The sequence below is a fragment of the Hydractinia symbiolongicarpus genome, chromosome 13 (genome assembly GCF_029227915.1).
Source record: "Hydractinia symbiolongicarpus strain clone_291-10 chromosome 13, HSymV2.1, whole genome shotgun sequence".
Taxonomy (NCBI): Eukaryota; Metazoa; Cnidaria; class Hydrozoa; order Anthoathecata; family Hydractiniidae; genus Hydractinia; species Hydractinia symbiolongicarpus.
The window spans coordinates 9294569-9314507 of NC_079887.1; the positions used below are offsets into that span (position 1 = coordinate 9294569).

Below are 19939 nucleotides of genomic sequence, written 5' to 3' on the forward strand. Positions count from 1 at the left end.
GGCATTTTGCCTTTGTGATAAATTTGATAGCAGTGGAAATAATTGGCTGCTCTTAATAACGGCTCAGGGGCCAAGATACCCTGGGACAAGGATAAAATTTCTTCTTTTTTTATTCAACATAACAACTGAGTGTGAGATATGAAATATATATGAGTATTTTCTATATTTTATTTCTATTTTTATTTTCAACCATTGTATATATACATTGTAGATTGTTTTTAACATCATTAATTATTTGCTACCACTTAATAATTTTGTCATTGTTAGATTCTATACCTCTCCATGTATGCAACATAAAAACGTAACAATGTTACAAATAATTGCTTAGTGCTCTGAACTTATTTTTATAGACTATCAGGAAAAATGTGCTATTTTTTCGAGTAAATAAATGTACAGATTCAAGGCCTCTTCAGGGTTAACAGGACGATTTAATCCGTCTCTTGCAAGAAAATACTCTGCGAATTCTGTAAATTCGCTTGAAACATCTAACACGTTGTTTTCGACCACAGGAAAAAACTCATCGACTTCTTCTTGATCAACTTGTTGTAAAAAGTTTTCTGCCTCATATAAATGAGGGAGATGAAACATACAGTTTGGACGGCCACTAGGACCATTGTTTCGACTTTTAGAAATTATGTGCGAATTCCAGTGTGACATGATTGAGCACAAATCTTTTCGAATTAATGGCATGAAACAAAAGCGAATGCAGTCGAGTAATACCGGATCTAATGTGTCAAGCATATCGAGGTCAGCTAAATCTGCAAAAAAGCGCTTCCACCAACCAATTTTGTCCCTTTGTAACATAGCCCAGTATGATTCAATTCTTTGATTTTGTGGTGAACTTATTCTACTAAAACTGTCATTCACATTTTGTCCTCCTGATAACGATCTAAGGTAAATATGCATAGGCTCGATTAGTGAGTGCTTGGTACCGTCATCTGCTTTTATCGTCAGTGGCACTCCCTTTAATTTAGAGACAGCTTCGAGATAAAATCCTGCAACCACCTCTGGAAGTTTATTGCTTGCTCCAACTTCCAGCCAAATAAGCTTCCTAGAAAAGCCGTCTATGCATCCATGAATACTGAATCCATAGGGTTTAAGCTTATCATGACCGTCAATGTGCCCCGCAAAATTTGGACCGGGAGATCTGCATTTGCGGCGGTGAAGTCTTTTTCGTCGTCGTAAGTCAACACCTGTTGGGTCGAGTAGCTTCATAAACTTTCTCACATCTTCCCTTCTACATGCAATGCCTTTTGAAATCAAAATTCTATGAATTCTACGATACCCCACTCCTGCACCACTTCCGCTCAGTTCATCTCTAACAGCTTCCCTAACCGTCATACGAGGACTTCTGTTATTTGATAGAGGTCTTTTGCGTAATCCAAAATAACGTAACCATCTTTTAACAGTCGACAAGCTTACTTCATAGTTATGTTGTATCCTGAGAAATTCAATAATTTCAGTGTATGTCAGCCCTTCGTTGAAATACTTTACCACTACTGTTTTTATCTCATCTGGAACCGTCGCCATGTTTGAATGTTGTCATGAGACAATAAAAAAAGTGCTTGGAGTGAATTTTTATGTAAGTAAAAAAAAGCGAGAAGTGAAAAAAAAAGCTGGAAGTGAAAAAAAAAGCGGGAAGTGAAAAAAAAGCGGGAAGTGAAAAAAAAAGCGGGAAGTGAAAAAAAAGTAGCGGGAAGTAAAAAAAAATTAGCGGGAAGTAAAAAAAAAATCGGGAAGTAAAAAAATTTGGTGAGAAGTGTATGACCCTTCAGGGCCATCGTAAGTTCCACATAAGAGAAAGTTTGGGACAGAAAAAGTTACAAAACAGGTCAGTGTTTGATAGAGATTGGAAATAAAACTACGGGGCAGCCCTTTCCTCCTCTTCCCACTCCATCTCCTCCCTCTCCCCCTACCCCTATCACTACTGTTTAGTCATCGTCTCCTTTTTCTTCTTTTCGTTTTGAAACTTAATAGCTTTCGGTCGATATTTTAAAAGTTCTTTTCCAGCGAACCTCATTGCGTCAATCTGTTCGCCGTCGGGATCATCGTAAATTGTCGATATATAAACATCTTTTTCCGCCTTATTTTTCTTCGCGCAAGCAGTCCTATCGAGTTTCTCACCATAATAACCCAATCCAACTTTCTCGCGTGCGGATTGTCCGACTATGTCTAGTGGTTCCGATATTCCTTTTCGGGATGAACCAACGCCATCACCTTCTTTCCAACCCGATTTTTTTAGTATACGACTACCAAAACCGGTTGAGTGTTTTTCAAATTCTGCAAACCCGTTATTCATTCGGTCCCTGTTTTTTCTTTCAGTCCTTCTTATTTCGGAATATTTCTTTGGTCCATCGTTTTTTCCTTGTCGTCTTCGTTGTTCTATTCTCATTTTTAACTGGTCTCTGGCGGCTTTATCACCGGCGCCTATAAACAAAACAAAGTTTTAGTATAACACAAAGATATTCTACTTGAAAATCTGGCGCTGGGAATCCGAAAACTTTCTGCGGAAAATCTATAGCTGTATCTTGTATCTATTATTGCAATAGAAAAAAAAAATACATTTGCTTCAAATTTTTACAAATCTTTCTTAGATGGTTGGGCAAAAAAACAACCCCATTATTATACTTACCATATATATACTCATGCTTGTTGGTTAGAACTAGAATACATTTAAGTTAGCCTAAGTACTTAGTACTTCTTGCACACATGTTCTTACGGGTGGCGGAAGAGGGCGTTATGGAAAATGGTAAAATTGGTCATGGTGTTAATAAAATGAAGTGACTCGTTATTTTCCGTATTTTTTAATACAAGTGAGGGATGATAAATTAAAATTGGTGGCAAAATCGTGGTCCCACCCACCCACTCACCACCTCCTTTCTCCCTAAAATTATGTTACCAAAGGTATCAACGGAGACTTTCAAAAGAACTCACCATCCTCATAATATACACTATAATCCACATCCCAATCATCCACCGTATCTTCATCAAAATCTTTCCCCTTCATCTCGTGCCAGTAGTAGGCGTCAGTATAAAACACCAGCCCACTGCCTCCCTTCTCCCACTTTACTTCTAAGTCTTCCTCGAACAGCCTCTCTTTAGGACGAGCTTGATTATCCACGTCGTCATGTAATGCCTCGTGTCGTTCCCAGTCCTCTGCATCATGATCTTCACCTAAATCTTCCACATCGATGTTATCGCCCTTTTCATTCGAGTCTTCATTGTCGCTTTGATCACAAGAATTTTGATGGGAGTCTACTACGCTAGCATTTCCTGGACCTGCACCGTAGCTCATATAAACCGAGCTGTATTGTTTTTTGCGTCCACTTTTCGGAAAGGTCAACCCTAAACTCTTTATCACGCTACTAGGTAGCTTGCATTGGCTAATTAGTTTGTGAAAGAATTTACTCGGTGTCCCAACATTCCCATGCGGCATCACTGCGTTTGGAGGATTAAACTCGATAAAAGTTTTTAAATCCTCTGCGTATATCTCCTGACTATGCTGGTGAGTTTCGCTTCGTAGTTCTCGTTTCGATTTAAACCGCCCTAGCGGGTTAGGGTTCGAAACAACTTTTACGCTTGTGATATTAACGAGTCTTTTGTGAGATAAACCTAATTTGTTAGCCCAAACCTTACCTTTGTATCTTTTCGTAAAATCTTTCGCGTATTTCGAATATATTTGCACTAGACAACAACACGTTTCGGACTTTTGCTTTTCATTTTCGCCCGAGATTTGCGACGCTGTTTCGTTTATTATTATCTGCGTTTCGGGACGATGTCGGTAGTGAAAACATTTTAACGCTTCTTTTTCGATAAACTCTGCAAAAAAATGTCTGAGATCAGCGGAGTGGTAATCTCTTGGTACGTTTCCAATGTAAAAGCATTCGAAGTTACTTGCAAATTCTGTGTCCAAACCCACATCTCCGTTTTTACTTCCAAATTTAATGTTTTTAAGTGACATTTTTTCGCTAAAGAAGAAAATATATTGTATGTAATTTTTAACTTACCAATAAGTATTGCTGGTTAATAATTTCTTCACCAAAAAAAGTGATTTGCTCCAATTTTTAATTGGCATTGGTTGATTTCACTTGATTCAGAGTTTTCTATAGTTATTGTTTAGCAAAATTCATTCTGGAATGAATTTTGCTAAACAGTTTAAAACTCCAGGGTATTTTCTTTTATCAACGCTTCTCTACGAAGTCTACGAACAAAAACATGAACACGTTTGGTCGCTTATTTTGGACAAATATTAACGAGAGATAAAATTACAGCGAAAATGCGTAACGGAAGAGTTTTTAATGTTTACAAAACTCCATAATGTACACGAATGCGTGGAGGCAGAAAAAGCAAAGCCACATCGAAAACAATGACAAATTACCTCAATTTATGGACCTTTTTGGAACACAAAATACCAGGGAAATTGATTTCATAGCTATTGTCTTCATTTGCAAGGATTTTAGCAAACCTCCTTTGCTGTATATGCGCACACATTGATATCTACCACAACTTTATGTCACACAAAAATCGACATTTGCGTGAATCTTTTTTTGAATATTTTACACGGTTAGTAAAAATATCAACAGCTTACTTTTAAACACTTGTGATTTTATTTGGACAAACGACTATCAGAATAATCTGAAGAAATACTTTGATAAAAAAAACTTGCAACTTATCGGATTTTGATTTTGATTTTGGATCATTTCACGATTATAAGTATGGCTTTTTCTTAATCAGTAAAGAAGGGCCTGTGATCGCAGTTGACACGTTAATTTCCTCTCGCGTTAGGGCTGGTCTACACTTCAAGAAAACCTTACGTAGAACGGAACAGACAAGAACAGAACAGAACATGCTAGTAATTTCCACTTTATACCACTTGGCACATTTTAACACAAACAGTGTACAACTTTTCGTAATTCTTACGAAACAAAGTAACCTGATTGGCTAAGAAAAGGTTAAATTAAATTCTACTTTCCACGGAACGGAACGCACAAGAGATTTTCTATTCACGTTTGTAAACATCATAAGTACGCATGTTCAGAAACTTTCTGCTCCTTTTTGTTCCGCCGAGAAGTCGTAAACGGCCATTAAAGAGATTTTTTGAAATTCACGTTACCTCCAATTAATTTTTATTGAAAAATTATTCAGTAAAAATAATTATTTGAGGAAAAAATCATCATTAAAACAGGTCTAAAAGAAAAATAAGGAATACGTTGTGTAGCAGGAGTAGAAAGAGTATAAACCATTTTCCAGAATAATACAGTTACAAAAGTTACAAGTAGTTACAAAATAAGCATTTATAATCTCTTTTACTGAACAAATGTAACATATACAGTACTCTGCGTGTGAAATAAAAACCTAAATGCAAAAAATTACACAAGGAAAATTCCTTGTACAGCCATGAAAAAAACAGTTTAGCGTGGTGTGTTTATAAAGACGCCACATAAATAAGAAAGAAATAAGAACAATTTAGGCTCAAGTCAGGAAAATAATAAGAACATTAAAGCTCACTGAAATTTTACTGTTTCTTATAGAAAAATATAAATATAATACGACATAAAAAATATGATATAAAAAGATGTAATCAACATTAGTACAGTTTTATTTTATGCAAAAAGTGATTTATTTATATAAAAATTATACAAAAATATTACAAAAAGTTATTTTATAATAAAAAAAAATTTAAAAACGGAACGCAAAATGTTACTTTTCTGAAAACCTGAAGGCCTATACGTTGTTGTTGTTGCAAATAGAAAGTATTTGTCTAAAAAACTGAAACCACAAAGCAGCTGAACTATGACTCAAAAACATAGTGCGATACAAATTTATTATAAAAAAAATTTATTATATAAAAATGCTTGAATCCAATAACATACAAGAACTTATAATACTTTAATATTAAATACGAATATTAAGGATTGGGCATATAGAAAACAAGAAATATATATGCACTTTGAAATGATGGAATGGTGTTTAAACATTTTCGCCAAAAACTCTAATAAATTATTATTTATTAAGCATGATTTTAAAAACATATTTCAAAGGTTGGTAGGGGCAACCATTAAGATGTAAACGCGACGTTAAAAATAAAAAATAAAAAATTGCACATATCCTCTCAAATATCTGACCTAATTATTTACCATATTATACCATGGATACTATCTATAGTATCCATGGTATATGTATTTAACATCCTAGGCAGTCCTACTGGTAAAATTGAATTTTAAACTACCTAAATTATTTTTAAGTTTCTTATAAAAAGTTCCAACAAAACGTATGTCTTGAGACACTCACATTTTACATGCGCCAGTAGTTTCAACATCTTTTTTCCAAACATTACTAGACAGCACACAGTCTATCCACCACACCCCTTTCGTGGAATAATTTCACCGCTAACATTTACAAATAACATCGAGTAAACACAAAGTACTTACATACCGAATTCTCTCTATTTAACGCCCACTCTCTAAGCAACACTCCAATTAACGCCCACCCTAAAATCTCGAAAATTAATTAAACGACTAGGGCGTCAAATAGAGAAAATACAGTAATATTACATTGGCACACACAAAAAATATACTTACCAATCCAACTTTATAATAATGGGCGTTACCAATGTGGTGAAGGCTTACGGAAGTCTTTTACCGGCCAATGCCAGTTAAAAAATTTCATGTTCTCGACTCAGAAAACAAAGTTGAAAGTTCATCAGTTCTTACGTAATCATTCTCTTCCGCGTGCACTCGCTATTAAATGGAACAAAAATTAATAAAAAATGGACCCGCCAAAATTATACGTTTTTTGTTTTAAAATATATTAAAACCAACGTTATAGGGGAAGAGTCGACCCTGAAAATAGATTGACAGATTACCATATTTTCAACAGGAATTGTTGAATCCGCTTGTCCTGTTTTGTTATTATTATCATTACTAGTCGATAAAGACCCGTGGAAAAATCCACTTTGGCAATAGGACATTGAAAAAGTTGGTTGTTTAAGACGTTTTGCTGACGTCAGCATAGCAAATCCAATAATAAATTGGCGAAATTTTAGTTTATTCGTTGCCTGTAACGTGTAGAGGTTGAAACGCTGATCAAAATAATGTATAGGACCATATCTTTTCTACGAACGACTAAGGACATATAAGGGTTTAAAAATTTTGCTGACGTCAGCAATGGCCCGTTAAGACGCGAAAAATTTTTTTCAGAAATTTATATCCCTGTTAGCTTCATCGTATAGACCTTGAAACGATGATCAAGAAAATGTATAGCATCATGTACTTTTGACAAATGGTTGCAGAGATATTGGAGTTTATAGGTTTTTTGATGACGTCATCCCTAATTAAAAACTAATCACAATGTATTTTAGTTACATTTAACCACAAAAAACCCACATTTAATCACAAAACACCCACATTCAACCACAAAAATCCCACATTTAACAAAAAACCCACATTTAACCAAAAAAAACTGGCATTAAACCACAAAAAACCCACATTAAACCACAGAAACCCACATTAAACCAAAAAGAACCCTCATTTAACCACAAAAAAATCCTCATTTAACCACAAAAAACTGACATTAAACCACAAAAAACCCACATTAAACCACAAAAAACAATATTTAACCACAAAAAACCCTCATTTAACCACAAAAAACCCACATTAAAATTATGAAAAACGTACCTCTACAACTACATTGTTTCCCTGCTTTCTTGCTTTTATCCACAACTTAATTAATATGAAAAGAGACACGCAAATAACAATTGATAAAACAATGATTACTATAAAGAAACTGCTAAAAGTTGTAGCAGATTTATCCAATTCTAAAAAAACAACATAAATAACAATGTTATGGCATGCATTGATTAAAAATTTGTCAAAAAACTACTTTTGGGCATATAAGTAAAACAAGGTGTTCACTAAAGCTTGGTTCTTACCTGGCACTAAAGAGCACTAACAAGGAAAATCTCAGCGTTGAATTTTTTTTCAATAAGTGAGAATCATTTTCAACGCTCGTTAGTGCTTACTATCGCTCGTTAGTGCTTACTATCGCTTGTTAGTGCTTACTATCGCTCGTTAGTGCTTACTATCACTTGTTAGTGCTCTTTTACATGCACTAAGGCGTAGTGCTGTTATCAAAATATTTTGATACTAGCACTAAAAATTAGTGCTCATTCCATTGTTTTCTTTGAAGATCAAAGGCGTCGTATGTTTATGCTGAAGTGTTTGTACAGAACATAATTTCAAAATTTTAGAAATAACCATTTTTGTAAATACTTGTTTGGTTTTGTAAAAGTTTACGCTGTTCAAAATAAATTATACACGAAAATTTCGATGGAAAGAACTACACGTAGCCAACCGTGGTTTCTTGCTGAGGGTGAAATGAAGCAGTGAGAAAATCTTTCAGGGCTCATACAAATACACCTAAAAAAAGTATTCTTTGTGTGAATCACTTTGAAGCAGACGCTTATTTTTCAGTGTTGCTTAGTGCTCAATAACTATCGCTTGTTAGTGCTCTTTAGTGCCAAGTGAGAACCAAGCTTAACTGAAACCAGATCAAGAATTTCCTGACTTTTTAAGATTTTCCCTGACCCATGCTTTTACAAGGAAGGTATGTGACAGCACAAGCAAAGCCATACACAAAACGCATGTTAAGATGCGATGTTGATAACACATAAGAATTTATATGCTAAAAAAAGGTTGACCAATGTACACCAAAAAGGACACTTAGAAAACTTGATGTGTGCTTTTTGGTGTACATGTACTAAAACCCCTCCTGAAAATGGCTACTGACCAATATAGAACATACCAATATAGAACATTCTTTTGCCTAATATAACTGATGAAGATAATAATACACGTTATTTTATGAACCAGTAATATCCAGCCTAAGGGTTGATGCCTTATTTTATTTATTCTTTGTTCAGCAGTAGAATTCAGCCTAGATTTGTTCTTAAAATGTCTATATATAGATTTTGTGTTTTTGTTGCTGATGAAACTCTATAATTGCGCTCATGATCAATCAAGCCGAAATGAGTATTTTTATGCAGTTATTGAAAGTGAGACAAAAAAGTGCTGTTCTTATTTAAGGGCAAAACTCAGACTCTGATTGTTCTTATTTTTAAACCAATAATTTCAACCTAAAGCTGTTCTTATTTTGTTCTTATTTTTCAGAGAAATCCAAGGCTCGTGTAATTGTTCTTTTTTTCTTGTATACATGTGAAAATAATTAAAAACATAAAAAAAGATGTTTAGTAATACCAGCATGTCAAAAGACTGTACAGTTAACACTGGATTTTGTGTTGATTTTGTGTTATATGTTACTATATGGTCGTTTTGGGTTCAATATATATATTACGTGCATGTTTCGTTGTTTTTTTATGGTGTATTGCATAATTAACTTTTGTCTTATGCTTGTGTCTCAAGTGTGCTATTTTCATTGATAGAATTTATATACCTTAGGAGTACTAATTTCCGCGGGTACATTTTTTCGCTAATTTCACGTTTTTTGACCATTTTCGCGAAATTAAATGCCCTCAAAATATTTCACGATGTTAAATTCGCGAAAATTAATAGCCGCGAATTTCTTTTTCAATTGAAATTTGCGAAAATTAATACCCGCGAAAAAAGTTAAATTTATCAGGTAGAGATGATAAACAAGACAACATTAAAATACCACTCAGAATGGAAACCTGAAGGTGATTCTGATAATTACTCAGCACTAGAATCAGATGATAATGGAAATGCGTTTGATGCATTCGACCATGGCTTATGATTAGTAAGAAAGTGGCAATTTTGTTAGAACATGTGTTTTAATTGCTTCAATTTCCAATTTCGGAAGGTTTCTCGTGGAATGTAAAGTTAATAAATTACATTTTTTTATTTAAAGTCTACTTCCGCGAAAATCAATTCCCCCGAAAATTCGAAATACGAACAATTCCAGAAAATTAATACTCGCGAAAAATCAAAATTTTTTCGATTCGCGAAAATTAATACCTGTGAAAATTAGTACTCCTAAGGTATGTAGTTTTTTCACGTTTATTTATTCATTCCTGCTTAAAAAGTCAAAGTAGCAAGTTTCAAATATAAAGTTTAAAAGTTTTTTTAATCAATATATATTCAAATAATAATTTACGTCAATTTAAGAAGTTTGAAGATTTAAATCACAACGATGTTCATTCTTTTACGCCCTGTAGAAAATAGTTGGTATATATTTGTTATTTATCTTAATTATACATTGTTTATTTTCAAATTTAGGCGTTGAAAAAAAGTTCCAAACATTTCTGTCAGTGTTTTTTTGTCATCCCGCAAAAACTTAACAAAACCCTTTCACAGGGGCCTTGAAATCCTTTTCTTGGCCAGATAAAATGCACAGTATTGTTTTTATTATTCTGCTGTCTTTTTGAAACTAATAACATACCTGTCGCTGAGCGTGTTGGTAGAACATTCAAATATGCACTAACGCTGTCACTTCCTAAATGGTTACTGACCAAGCAAGTGTAATACCCAGCATCATTCAATTTAACATTTACTAATGTGATTTTAGAACCAAAAAAAGTTACTCTCTCCATGTTCGATCTCATGGCATTAGTTGTTCGCTTAACTAAAGTACTATTCAAAAGTTTGAATTCATTGTATTCAATGTCATTTGTTCTTAAATGTTTTACTTTTCTCAAAAATGTCTTGTTCAAACTACTTTTCCATTTTAACCAACCAAAATGAATTGACTCAGTGTGCACAGTGACTGTGTAACATGATATACTTGCATTTTCCCCAACATATCTGGTCTGGTTTTCAACAGTTCTCTCAAGGTGTGGAGTTGCCCTGGGAATACCTAAATGAACATAAGTACACCATTATAATCGCCCAAGCTTTGGAAATTTCTTTCAAGTACCATATGCATGGTAAGCATGTTTTAAATTCGTAATAAGAAACTTTTTTCATGCATGCTTTACATAATTGTACAACAACAAAATAAGATCAGTGTGTGTAAAATATACATTGCAGCTTAGTTAAAAAACAAGTTTGACAATGCACATACCATATACATTAAGTGTATAGTTAAACTCAATAAAACCATGTTTGTTTTCAGCACGACAGGTGTAAACTGCAGAATCTGATGAAAATACTGAATTTAATTGCAAGACAGACTGGTCATCAATTAACGCTTCTCTCCATTCTCCGCTCAACATTAATTTATGATTTATAAACCACTTGTATGTAATAGGTTTGTCACCATCAGCCTTACAGGAAAACGTAACTTGTGCCCCTGAAGGAGAGACTGTGTGACTACTTAGATGCATCTCCTTTGGATTCGAAAAATGAAGCTTTTCTCCTAAAAATAAATCGTAAGCAGAAATCTGCTTGATGTGTCCTTGAAAACAAGAATTGCAAATTATTTTGGTGTGTTTGCTAACGTTCAAAATAATCCAATAATTCAGGACTAGTGACTGCAAAAGTTTGCTAAGTTTCCTATGAGCACAGACTCTGCTTGGTAAAAAAAGCGAAAATGTTTTTACTTAAATCTTTCAATTACAGTGGTTTACAGGGGTCTATTGTTTGTACAAGAATGTGGGGTATGGCTATATTGCTCTTGATTCAAAATAAAAAAAATTTTATCAACTATATATATATATACAAAAAAGAAAGCTTTCGAGAAAAACTAGAGGAGAAGAAAATATAAAAAAATACTAAATACAAAGTCAACTTTATCTAGTAAGTCATGTAGTAACTTAGCCAAGTTCTAATTTCGCAAATTGATCTTTTTAGGAGTTTTAGTGCAGACAAATTTTTCGCAAATATGGATAATATTCGCAGAATTTGCAAAAATTATTCTCCATAAAATTTACCTAACTTAAGGTAATAAAACAAAGTGTTACTAAATATTTTCACATCAATCAGGATATATTGTACTCCCCAACACAAATTACCTTTTTTATTGGCTATTACATACACACTGTTATAAACAAGCAGAGCAAATATTTCCATCAACTCACTGAAAAACTTCTCCCCCAGCTCAAAACATCTAGTATTTGGCTACCCTACTCTTTAGCCAAGCTTAAGCTGTTTATTTATGATCCCTACAACAGATTCCAGATTCAAATGCTTTGTTTTTGCAGACAGAAAGGAGGGTTAAGTTTGCATGGGTTAAGCGAATTTGAACCAACAAAGGGGAGTCAAAAATGCTCAATATTTAGGTAAAGATACTTTTGGAATCACAATCATGTGATTTTTAAACTTTTATGTTGCTCTGACCCTTTTTTCCCACAGTATCAACATGGGTAGCACAAAGCTAGCGAATTTAAAAGTAAGCAGAATAATAAAAAATAACATTAGATAAAACTAGTACCTTCAACTATTGTAACATTGTATGCTATTATTTCTTTGACAGACTTCCCAGTAGTGACATCGTTGCAAGAATATACACCAATATCATCTTTATTAACATTTATTATCCTTAAAATTCTTCCGGCCTTTTTTAAAATATAACGCTGATCTTTAAAATTGATACTTTTGTTGTTTTTTAACCATACTACTTTTTCTGTATTGTTTCTATATTTGCATACAAGTCTTATCTGTTCACCAGAGTAAATCAGGAATCCAGTTTTCAATAGACTGAACATCATGATAATTGTAAGTTTCTGCAAACACATATCGTAACAGCTGGTTTACCTTCTGCTTTCACATTGACAACTGGCAACCTATATTTATGTCCTAATAAAAGATTTAAACTCATTAAATTAATATTTTACCAACACAATCATAAATCTTTGACTTCAACAGCAGCTTAAAGAAAACCAGCACTTCTGTGGAAAACTAGTATATATACCATATTCATAGATTTGGTAAAGTTTTACTTTACCAAATCTATGAATTTACTCAAAAAATGCTTTTGGAATGCTTATTCGTGGATTTAAGAACTGTTAAGTAAAACTGTCAAAATGACAAGGATATAAATCTTTTCTTATATATATTAACAGTCATATTCAGGAGAGGAAATTTGATTTTTACATGAATTTTATCCTAAATTCGATATTAGAGACTGGCAAAAAAAAAAAAACACATAGCAGATTTTGTCTGCTAAAGGGGTTAAGGTGAGTTTGTTAAAGAAATTTATTCTATGGTGAAAATATATATTTTTGCAAATTTGTTCTGAATCTTTTTTCTATTTGAGTTACAAATGAGTGAATGCAAGCTCCAGGAAAACAAATATATAATTTCACCTGTTGACAAGATCATTTAGAAATTATAGTGTATTTCAGCCTAATTTAAGAGTGACAATGATTGGTTTTTGGCTTCTCTCTGTGTAGTTTTATAAACCCAAAATGACGTAAGACCCAAGTGAAAGTAATTGGCAAAAAAATCTGCTAAGGAGCAGATGTTAAATGTTAGCAAACAAAAATTTGTGTTACAATCATCTTTTGTGACACAGATTGTGGCCCAATTTATAACTCTGAACCTGATTTATGCATATTATCTTTATTCAAAAACATGGTATCGTCTTTTTAATTTTATTATCCAAGTTTTCCTAACATACATAGGGTATATATCGTCCAAATTACGTGAACGGAAAAACTATGTTATTCAACTTTTTCTATATCATTCGCTGTTCGCTGACAAAACGAGATACATTCTAGCACTTTTTGTAGGCTTCGCCATGGAGAACTGAGAATTTAAAGTCCAATTTGTTCCACCACGATACAAAATTAAAAATGGTATCCTCATTCCGAAATGTGGAATTACAAACATTTTGCTCATAAAATAAACTTTGATCAAGTTTTTGCTTGACCCTGTGCAAACACTGTCCCCACTTGCCAGCATTTTTTCAAAGTTGATTTAAGAGATGGATGAAATCATCTTTAAATTTGCCCAAAGGAAGTTAGTTTGATTGTTTAAAAATGAATTGTGACTGGCCAATTTAGACCAACTCGCTACCTTAGTTTTAAAAAGGCGAAGTCCTGAGTGCCATAATTCTAAAAGGGCCTAAGTTCTGAGAGCCTTAATTCTAAAGGGGCCTAAGTCCAATTTCTTGATTTTCAGAAAACTGCAATTAAAGCTTTTACTTGATTCTGAAGTAACTTTTAATATTTAGGTATGGAAGTAAAACTTTTCTGAAAGCTATAATTATGATTTTGTTTCTTGGATTAAAAACTGTTATTGGCAAAGTAAACAAATCATGTGCTACCAAGTAAAAACAACAAAAAGGACTTAGGCCTCTTTATGCTTACTAATTTAAATTATAAGGACTTAACCACATATGAAAACACACTATGCAGGTTTTGTTGCTTTTCTTTACCACCATTGGATCATTAATACACTATATTAAATTTTTTCACCTACTTACAACCAACCATAATGTTGGGCTGTTCTAAGAATAAATGGTTTTTCGCGAAATTAGGTTTTGGTGATATATATTTTAAAGTTTTCAAATCCTTTCAAAAGGGCAGAAATCATTTTTTGGTTATTATTTGTACTAATTGATACCAGCAAAAAGGTATTTCTTATTTGAAGGATATATATCCTTTCCACTCACTCTGCACATTTAAAAATTTTTAAAGCAAAGTCGACTTCCCTTATCCTTTGTGTTTTTCATAACCCACATTTTTTTGAACTTGTTAAAATTCTGTTATTTTTCGTTATGCTTTATTAATTCTGTTAAAAATAAACGAAAATGTATTTACCTGCTATCAAGTTTTTCGTGCGTTAAATCGAAAAAATAACATTGGCATGGTTAATATTTTTTTTCCATGATTTTTTTGCATCCCGCATCCTGAATCTTAAATCCTGCATTTTGCATCCTGTTTCCCGGTCAGCATTCACATACCACTTTTTCAAATATACCCATATGTACGTAAGCAAAACTGAAAATTGTGATGTTATCTTAGGAATTGTAAAATTTCGTTGTAGCTGTAACCATTGATGATGTAACTTACTAGAATTTTATCCAATGCAATTTCAGGCAGCTTAGAACCACAATTGGTATTGAAGTGCCCGGTATATAGTGTATTCTTTCACCACTTTTGTAAACAAGCTTTAGTTCACTCTTCACATATCCAGAGCCACGTACTTGTTGTATCGTTTAAGTTTTTCATATACTGCTTTCCTTTAATTGGAAAGGCCCCGAATCGGCAATAACATGTACTGGCAATCTACTCCCACGGTCCAGTCTTTTTCAGGAGAGGCGTGTGATCACACGCGCACGCCTTGGCACATGCCTAATCCGTTTCAGGCGTGTGATTAATCACACATTCTTAACTAATGCGGAGGTGAACGCAGATGGAGCACGGATGAAGCAAGTCTGCAAAACTGCACTTACAGGCGGAATAGACATTTTATCAAGGATTTAATTGTAGATAATTTCTGCAGGTCCGAATTTAATGGATTTTTTCTTTATGCCTGTAAAAACGAAACCCATGTGCGGTGTAAATTTTTAAGTTTTAAACCACATGGATAAAGATTTTTTTTAACTTGAAAACAAAGCATATTTTTGCCTATTTGCTTGTGATGACCTGAAAAGTGAACAATAAATATAAAAATGACAGCATAGTCATGCATACTATTTCGGACATGTAGAAAAGGAAGTTAAGATTGAGAGAGTCGCTATACCAGTAGACGCTCGATCATCGTGTTTGGGGTTCACGATTTAAAACGTCCCCACTTTTCTACCGCAAAATGAATGCGCAACAAAAAATAACCTCGGAGCCCGTGTCATATGCGTAACAATCTTTGCATGTGCGCTTTACATTGCACGCGCGTTACTTGATTTACATGTGCGAATCATCGCACACCTACTCAAATATTCCTGAAAAAGACTGCGGTCCTGTTTCAACTCTCTGTTTATAACTTTTAAAAGTGATGCAAATATTGTCACTTCTTCATTACACCTGAGATCAGCTTTTTTTTCTTTGTAGAATTAAAAAATGAAGTACGCATTTTCCTTTATCAGCCAAAAACTCAGAAAACTGTCAATGCCAGTCTTCATTAAAGCTCTTTGATTTTCATTTGAACTGTCTTCTGTCTTTTGTCGTACCATTGAAGTGCATATAATGTAATCCCGTGGGAGATATTCAAGCTTGTCGTTCCATTGAAGTGCATTATGATGAAATTATGATGAAATGCTGTGGTAGACATTCAAGCTTGTCGTACCATTGAAGTGCATATGATGTAATGCCGTGGTAGACATTCAAGTTTGTCGTTCCAATGAAGTGCATTATGATGAAATTATGATGAAGTGCCGTGGTAGGCAGTCAAGCTTGTCGTACCATTGAAGTGCATAATGATGAAATTAATGCCGTGGGAGACACTCACAATGGAGTGCGGCCTAGATAGATAATCATGTAATTAGGACGGTATACGCTAGCTAGCTAGCTATAGTTCTAAAAGTATAAGTATAGCTAGCTAGCTAGCTAGCTAGCTATATAAAAAGTGGAACCTCCAACCTACCAAGCATGCACATTAAGCACACAAATGTTTCGTTTAGCTACAGAGCTTTAGTTAACCTAGTCATATAAATTTCCTAATGAAAGGTTTTAGTATAGCTAGCTAGAACCATGCTGGCTGTCTTCTGCCATCTCTTTTCATCTTTCTGCTCCCCCAGTAGCCAAAATAAATGTTACCCAGGCACACATTTTCATTACAGTAAATAAATATAGTAAATAAGTAAGTAAATACATTTATTTGTTAAGTTAGATTACAAAAAATAAACTTTTTTAAAAAAAATAAATTGTCTAGAGTATAAATAATGCAATAATCTAACCTAACAGGAGAGCTAGTCAAATAGATAAATCTAAACAAGAACTAGCCCCCCTGTCAATAAAAAAAATAAGATAGACATATATATATATACGTGGTAGAAATAAATTAGAAGACAAAGACAAAACAAACAAAAAAACACAAGAAAAACAAACAAAAAATCAATAAATGAAATAAGATAAACAAAAATTAAACAAAATTAAATAAAAAAATATAGCTATATATATACAAAAAATGAATAACTAATTAAACTTAAATTTAAATTTAAGTGTAGCAAATAAATTATTAGTTTATATAATTCCTTATAAGTATTTACTTAACAATTGATTTGTAATTATTTTTTTGCACTGGTTTTTGGATAGTGATGACAGCTTTTTATCACTGTGTTGGTTATTAATTGTATTCCAGCAACGGATTGATTGATATTTTATACTATAAATTCCATACCAAGTGGTACTAACATTTGGAAGTATTAGGTTATTGTTTGATGCATTTCTAGTATTATGGGTATGAGTATTTGCAACCAGAGTGAAAATGCCTTGCAGAGGTTTAGGCAAATTTTTATGATAATGATCATACGCAAATAAAAAGTCTTTCAGCTTAATTGTGTCAGGAAAAGTAAGTATTTTGGATTTATTAAATAATTAAGTAGGGCTGGTTGCAGGTTTGAAGTTCATAATTTTAATTGCTTTATTTTGAAGGGTGATAATTCTATTCAGGTAGGTGCTTTTGTTATGTCCCCATATTTGACATCCATAAGTTAGATGTGATGAGAAGATAGCATGATATATATTAGTTAAAATATTATAGGAAACATAGTGTCTTATTTTAGATAATATTACAGGAAATCTGTGTTACACCAAATTCGAAAAAATTGAAGACAAATAGTGATATAGTAAATACTTAACATTCTTTCTCATTTTGTTAGAAGAGAGGGAAAAGCTGGTAGCTAAATGTTTTGGCTTACCAAAAAAAATATAACCAAGCAACAAATCTTTAGGATTTATGGCTAAACCTAAGAGGTGCCATTTTAATTATGACGTCATGTTATATTCTACCGAACAAAGCACGATATCACTTGGAAACACAAATCGAAATGGTTTCTGCATAAACATTCTATTTTACCATGTGCGAGAAAAGTGAAAAATTGTAAAAAACAGCGACCTGTTCTACGTCATATATGTTACTACTACAACAAGTTTATGTACACTAATTCGCCAAGTTGTTTTTGTCAACAGGAAAAATATCAAGCCATATCAAGGTTAAGTTTTTTTCAAGTCTTATACTAATATAGTAATACATCTTCCTCTAAAAAATATCCTTGAACATTTTGATTCTCAGAGTTGAGTTTCTTTAGCATCTTTCTTGTTGCTCTAGCTAAAAAATTTTTAATGTTGCAAGTGTTTGCTGCATTATGTTAAATCAGCGATTGAAAAACAGGCATATTATTTATTACAAAAATCACGGTTGATCTGCTATGGCATTATTTTTTAAACCAAATCAGCTTGATTTTGTAAGAATTTAAGACAATTAGGATATTTTAAAAACATAACAAACTTATTTAATTGACATGTGAGGCGAAGTAAACTTTTTTGATAACTAAAGTCAATTTTATTTGAAAAATAAAATCACTAAAAAGCTTATGATTTTCTTAACCCGTTCGGTATAGAAGATTGATGCCTACACAAAATGTCAACATGTTACAACTTTTTCCTAACAAAATGTAATAAATTTTGTGGAAAGTAGTTATTAGTAGAAAGGATACCTATTTCTCTCTCCCCCTCTCATCAAAAATATCAAAAAGGAAGAAACGATGAGTTTAGTTTACTAGACTTATAAAATAAACGCTAGAAATTAGCTAAACAAAAAAAATTAGCGGCCTGAAACCACATATAGTTAAATTCGCCAAAAATTGACTGAAAATTGCTTTTCTCATTTTGCACGTTTTGATTAGCTAAGAATATGGCCAATTGCTAGACAAGATTTTGTAGCACATTAGATGGTAACATGAAATTAGAATTAATCTTGTCTAGCAATTGGCCATATATTTCATTTATCTCATGAGAATTTTCCCATTTGAAAACCAACTTCACATGCTCTTGCCAGCTGTTGCAAGCCATCTTGAGAACAGAAAGATTCCTCCGAACATGTGCAACTGATATTTATACCAAACGCCTCTAATCTTTATCAATACCTAGAAACAACATTGACAGGGTTTGTATACTAAAAAGTCTAGTTCCCCAGTCAAACTCTTACGAAAAAACATACTGTGGTTATGCTAGAAAAACAACCTTGACAGGGTTTGTACGCTATAAAGTTTAGTCTTGAAGTTAACCATTCCATGGTTATACCTAAAAACAACTTTGACAGGGTTCGCATGTGTTATGAAGTACATGGTTACAGTCTGACATAAAATATGTCAGGCCAACATTGGTTGATTGAATTTGCATTGTAAGGTATATCAGGCCTATCAGTAAGGGGTCAGCGATTGCTCTTGTGCGCGCAAAGGCGTGCTCAATTCTAAGAAATGAGATAATAGATGAGCCATTAGTTGCTCCCCCAGTTCTAAAAAACGATATGTGAATATGAGGAAGAGAAAAAGAACAACCTAATGGGTGCTTATGGACTGCCACCCATGTATAAAGGAGTTTATGGACTGCCTCCTGCCCATGTAAACCTTTTTAAGAACATATTTTTAGTTGTACTCGTTAAAATGTTGACGATTTCAAGAAAAAAAGTTGAAGTTACAAAACACTTTATATTTAATTTTTTAATTGTTTGTTTTGTACTGTGTATTTATTTAAAACTAAACAAGTAAATTAAAAGTGAGTCAACCTAAATACACCAGACATTTCTTTAACTTATTTTAGCTGAGATAAAGGTTGTTTAAACCTTCAGTCTTTGGACTTTAGCGTTTAAATTGTTGCCCTGACTTTATTTTTTCGAAATTTTTCACAAAATTTCTGTATATTAGGATCGCTAGCACAAACAAAGTTATTAAAGCTCGGGCGCGCGCTTTATCTTGCGGTCCTTTTTTTACTATGTCGTGACAGGGTTGACATAGTCTAAATCTGCGCTTATTTGTTGTATAATATTGGTAGCTTTTTTAATGGATTAGTAAATTTAGTTAAATCCCAGTTGGAAAATAGCCTTTAAGGGCCACTGATAACCCAGAATTACACTGCTGCATTAGA

At 33.2% G+C, this 19939-nt stretch overlaps 2 protein-coding genes across 2 annotated transcripts; both read right to left on the bottom strand.

Moving 5' to 3' along the window:
• Nucleotides 1-1486: 1486 nt before the first annotated feature.
• Nucleotides 1487-6720, bottom strand: LOC130623603 (G patch domain-containing protein 3-like). Its single transcript, XM_057439107.1, has 3 exons — nt 6582-6720; nt 2935-3968; nt 1487-2427 (listed from the first exon to the last, which is right to left on the bottom strand). Exons 2-3 carry the CDS (start codon nt 3959-3961, stop codon nt 1925-1927), a joined length of 1530 nt encoding a protein of 509 aa, XP_057295090.1. The 5' UTR covers nt 3962-3968; nt 6582-6720; the 3' UTR covers nt 1487-1924.
• LOC130623605 (fibroblast growth factor receptor 3-like) lies at nt 4857-17734 on the bottom strand. The gene is made up of 6 exons (XM_057439109.1): nt 17713-17734; nt 12343-12707; nt 11035-11328; nt 10414-10827; nt 7677-7816; nt 4857-6740 (listed from the first exon to the last, which is right to left on the bottom strand). Exons 2-6 carry the CDS (start codon nt 12644-12646, stop codon nt 6666-6668), a joined length of 1227 nt encoding a protein of 408 aa, XP_057295092.1. The 5' UTR covers nt 12647-12707; nt 17713-17734; the 3' UTR covers nt 4857-6665.
• Nucleotides 17735-19939: the final 2205 nt, after the last annotated feature.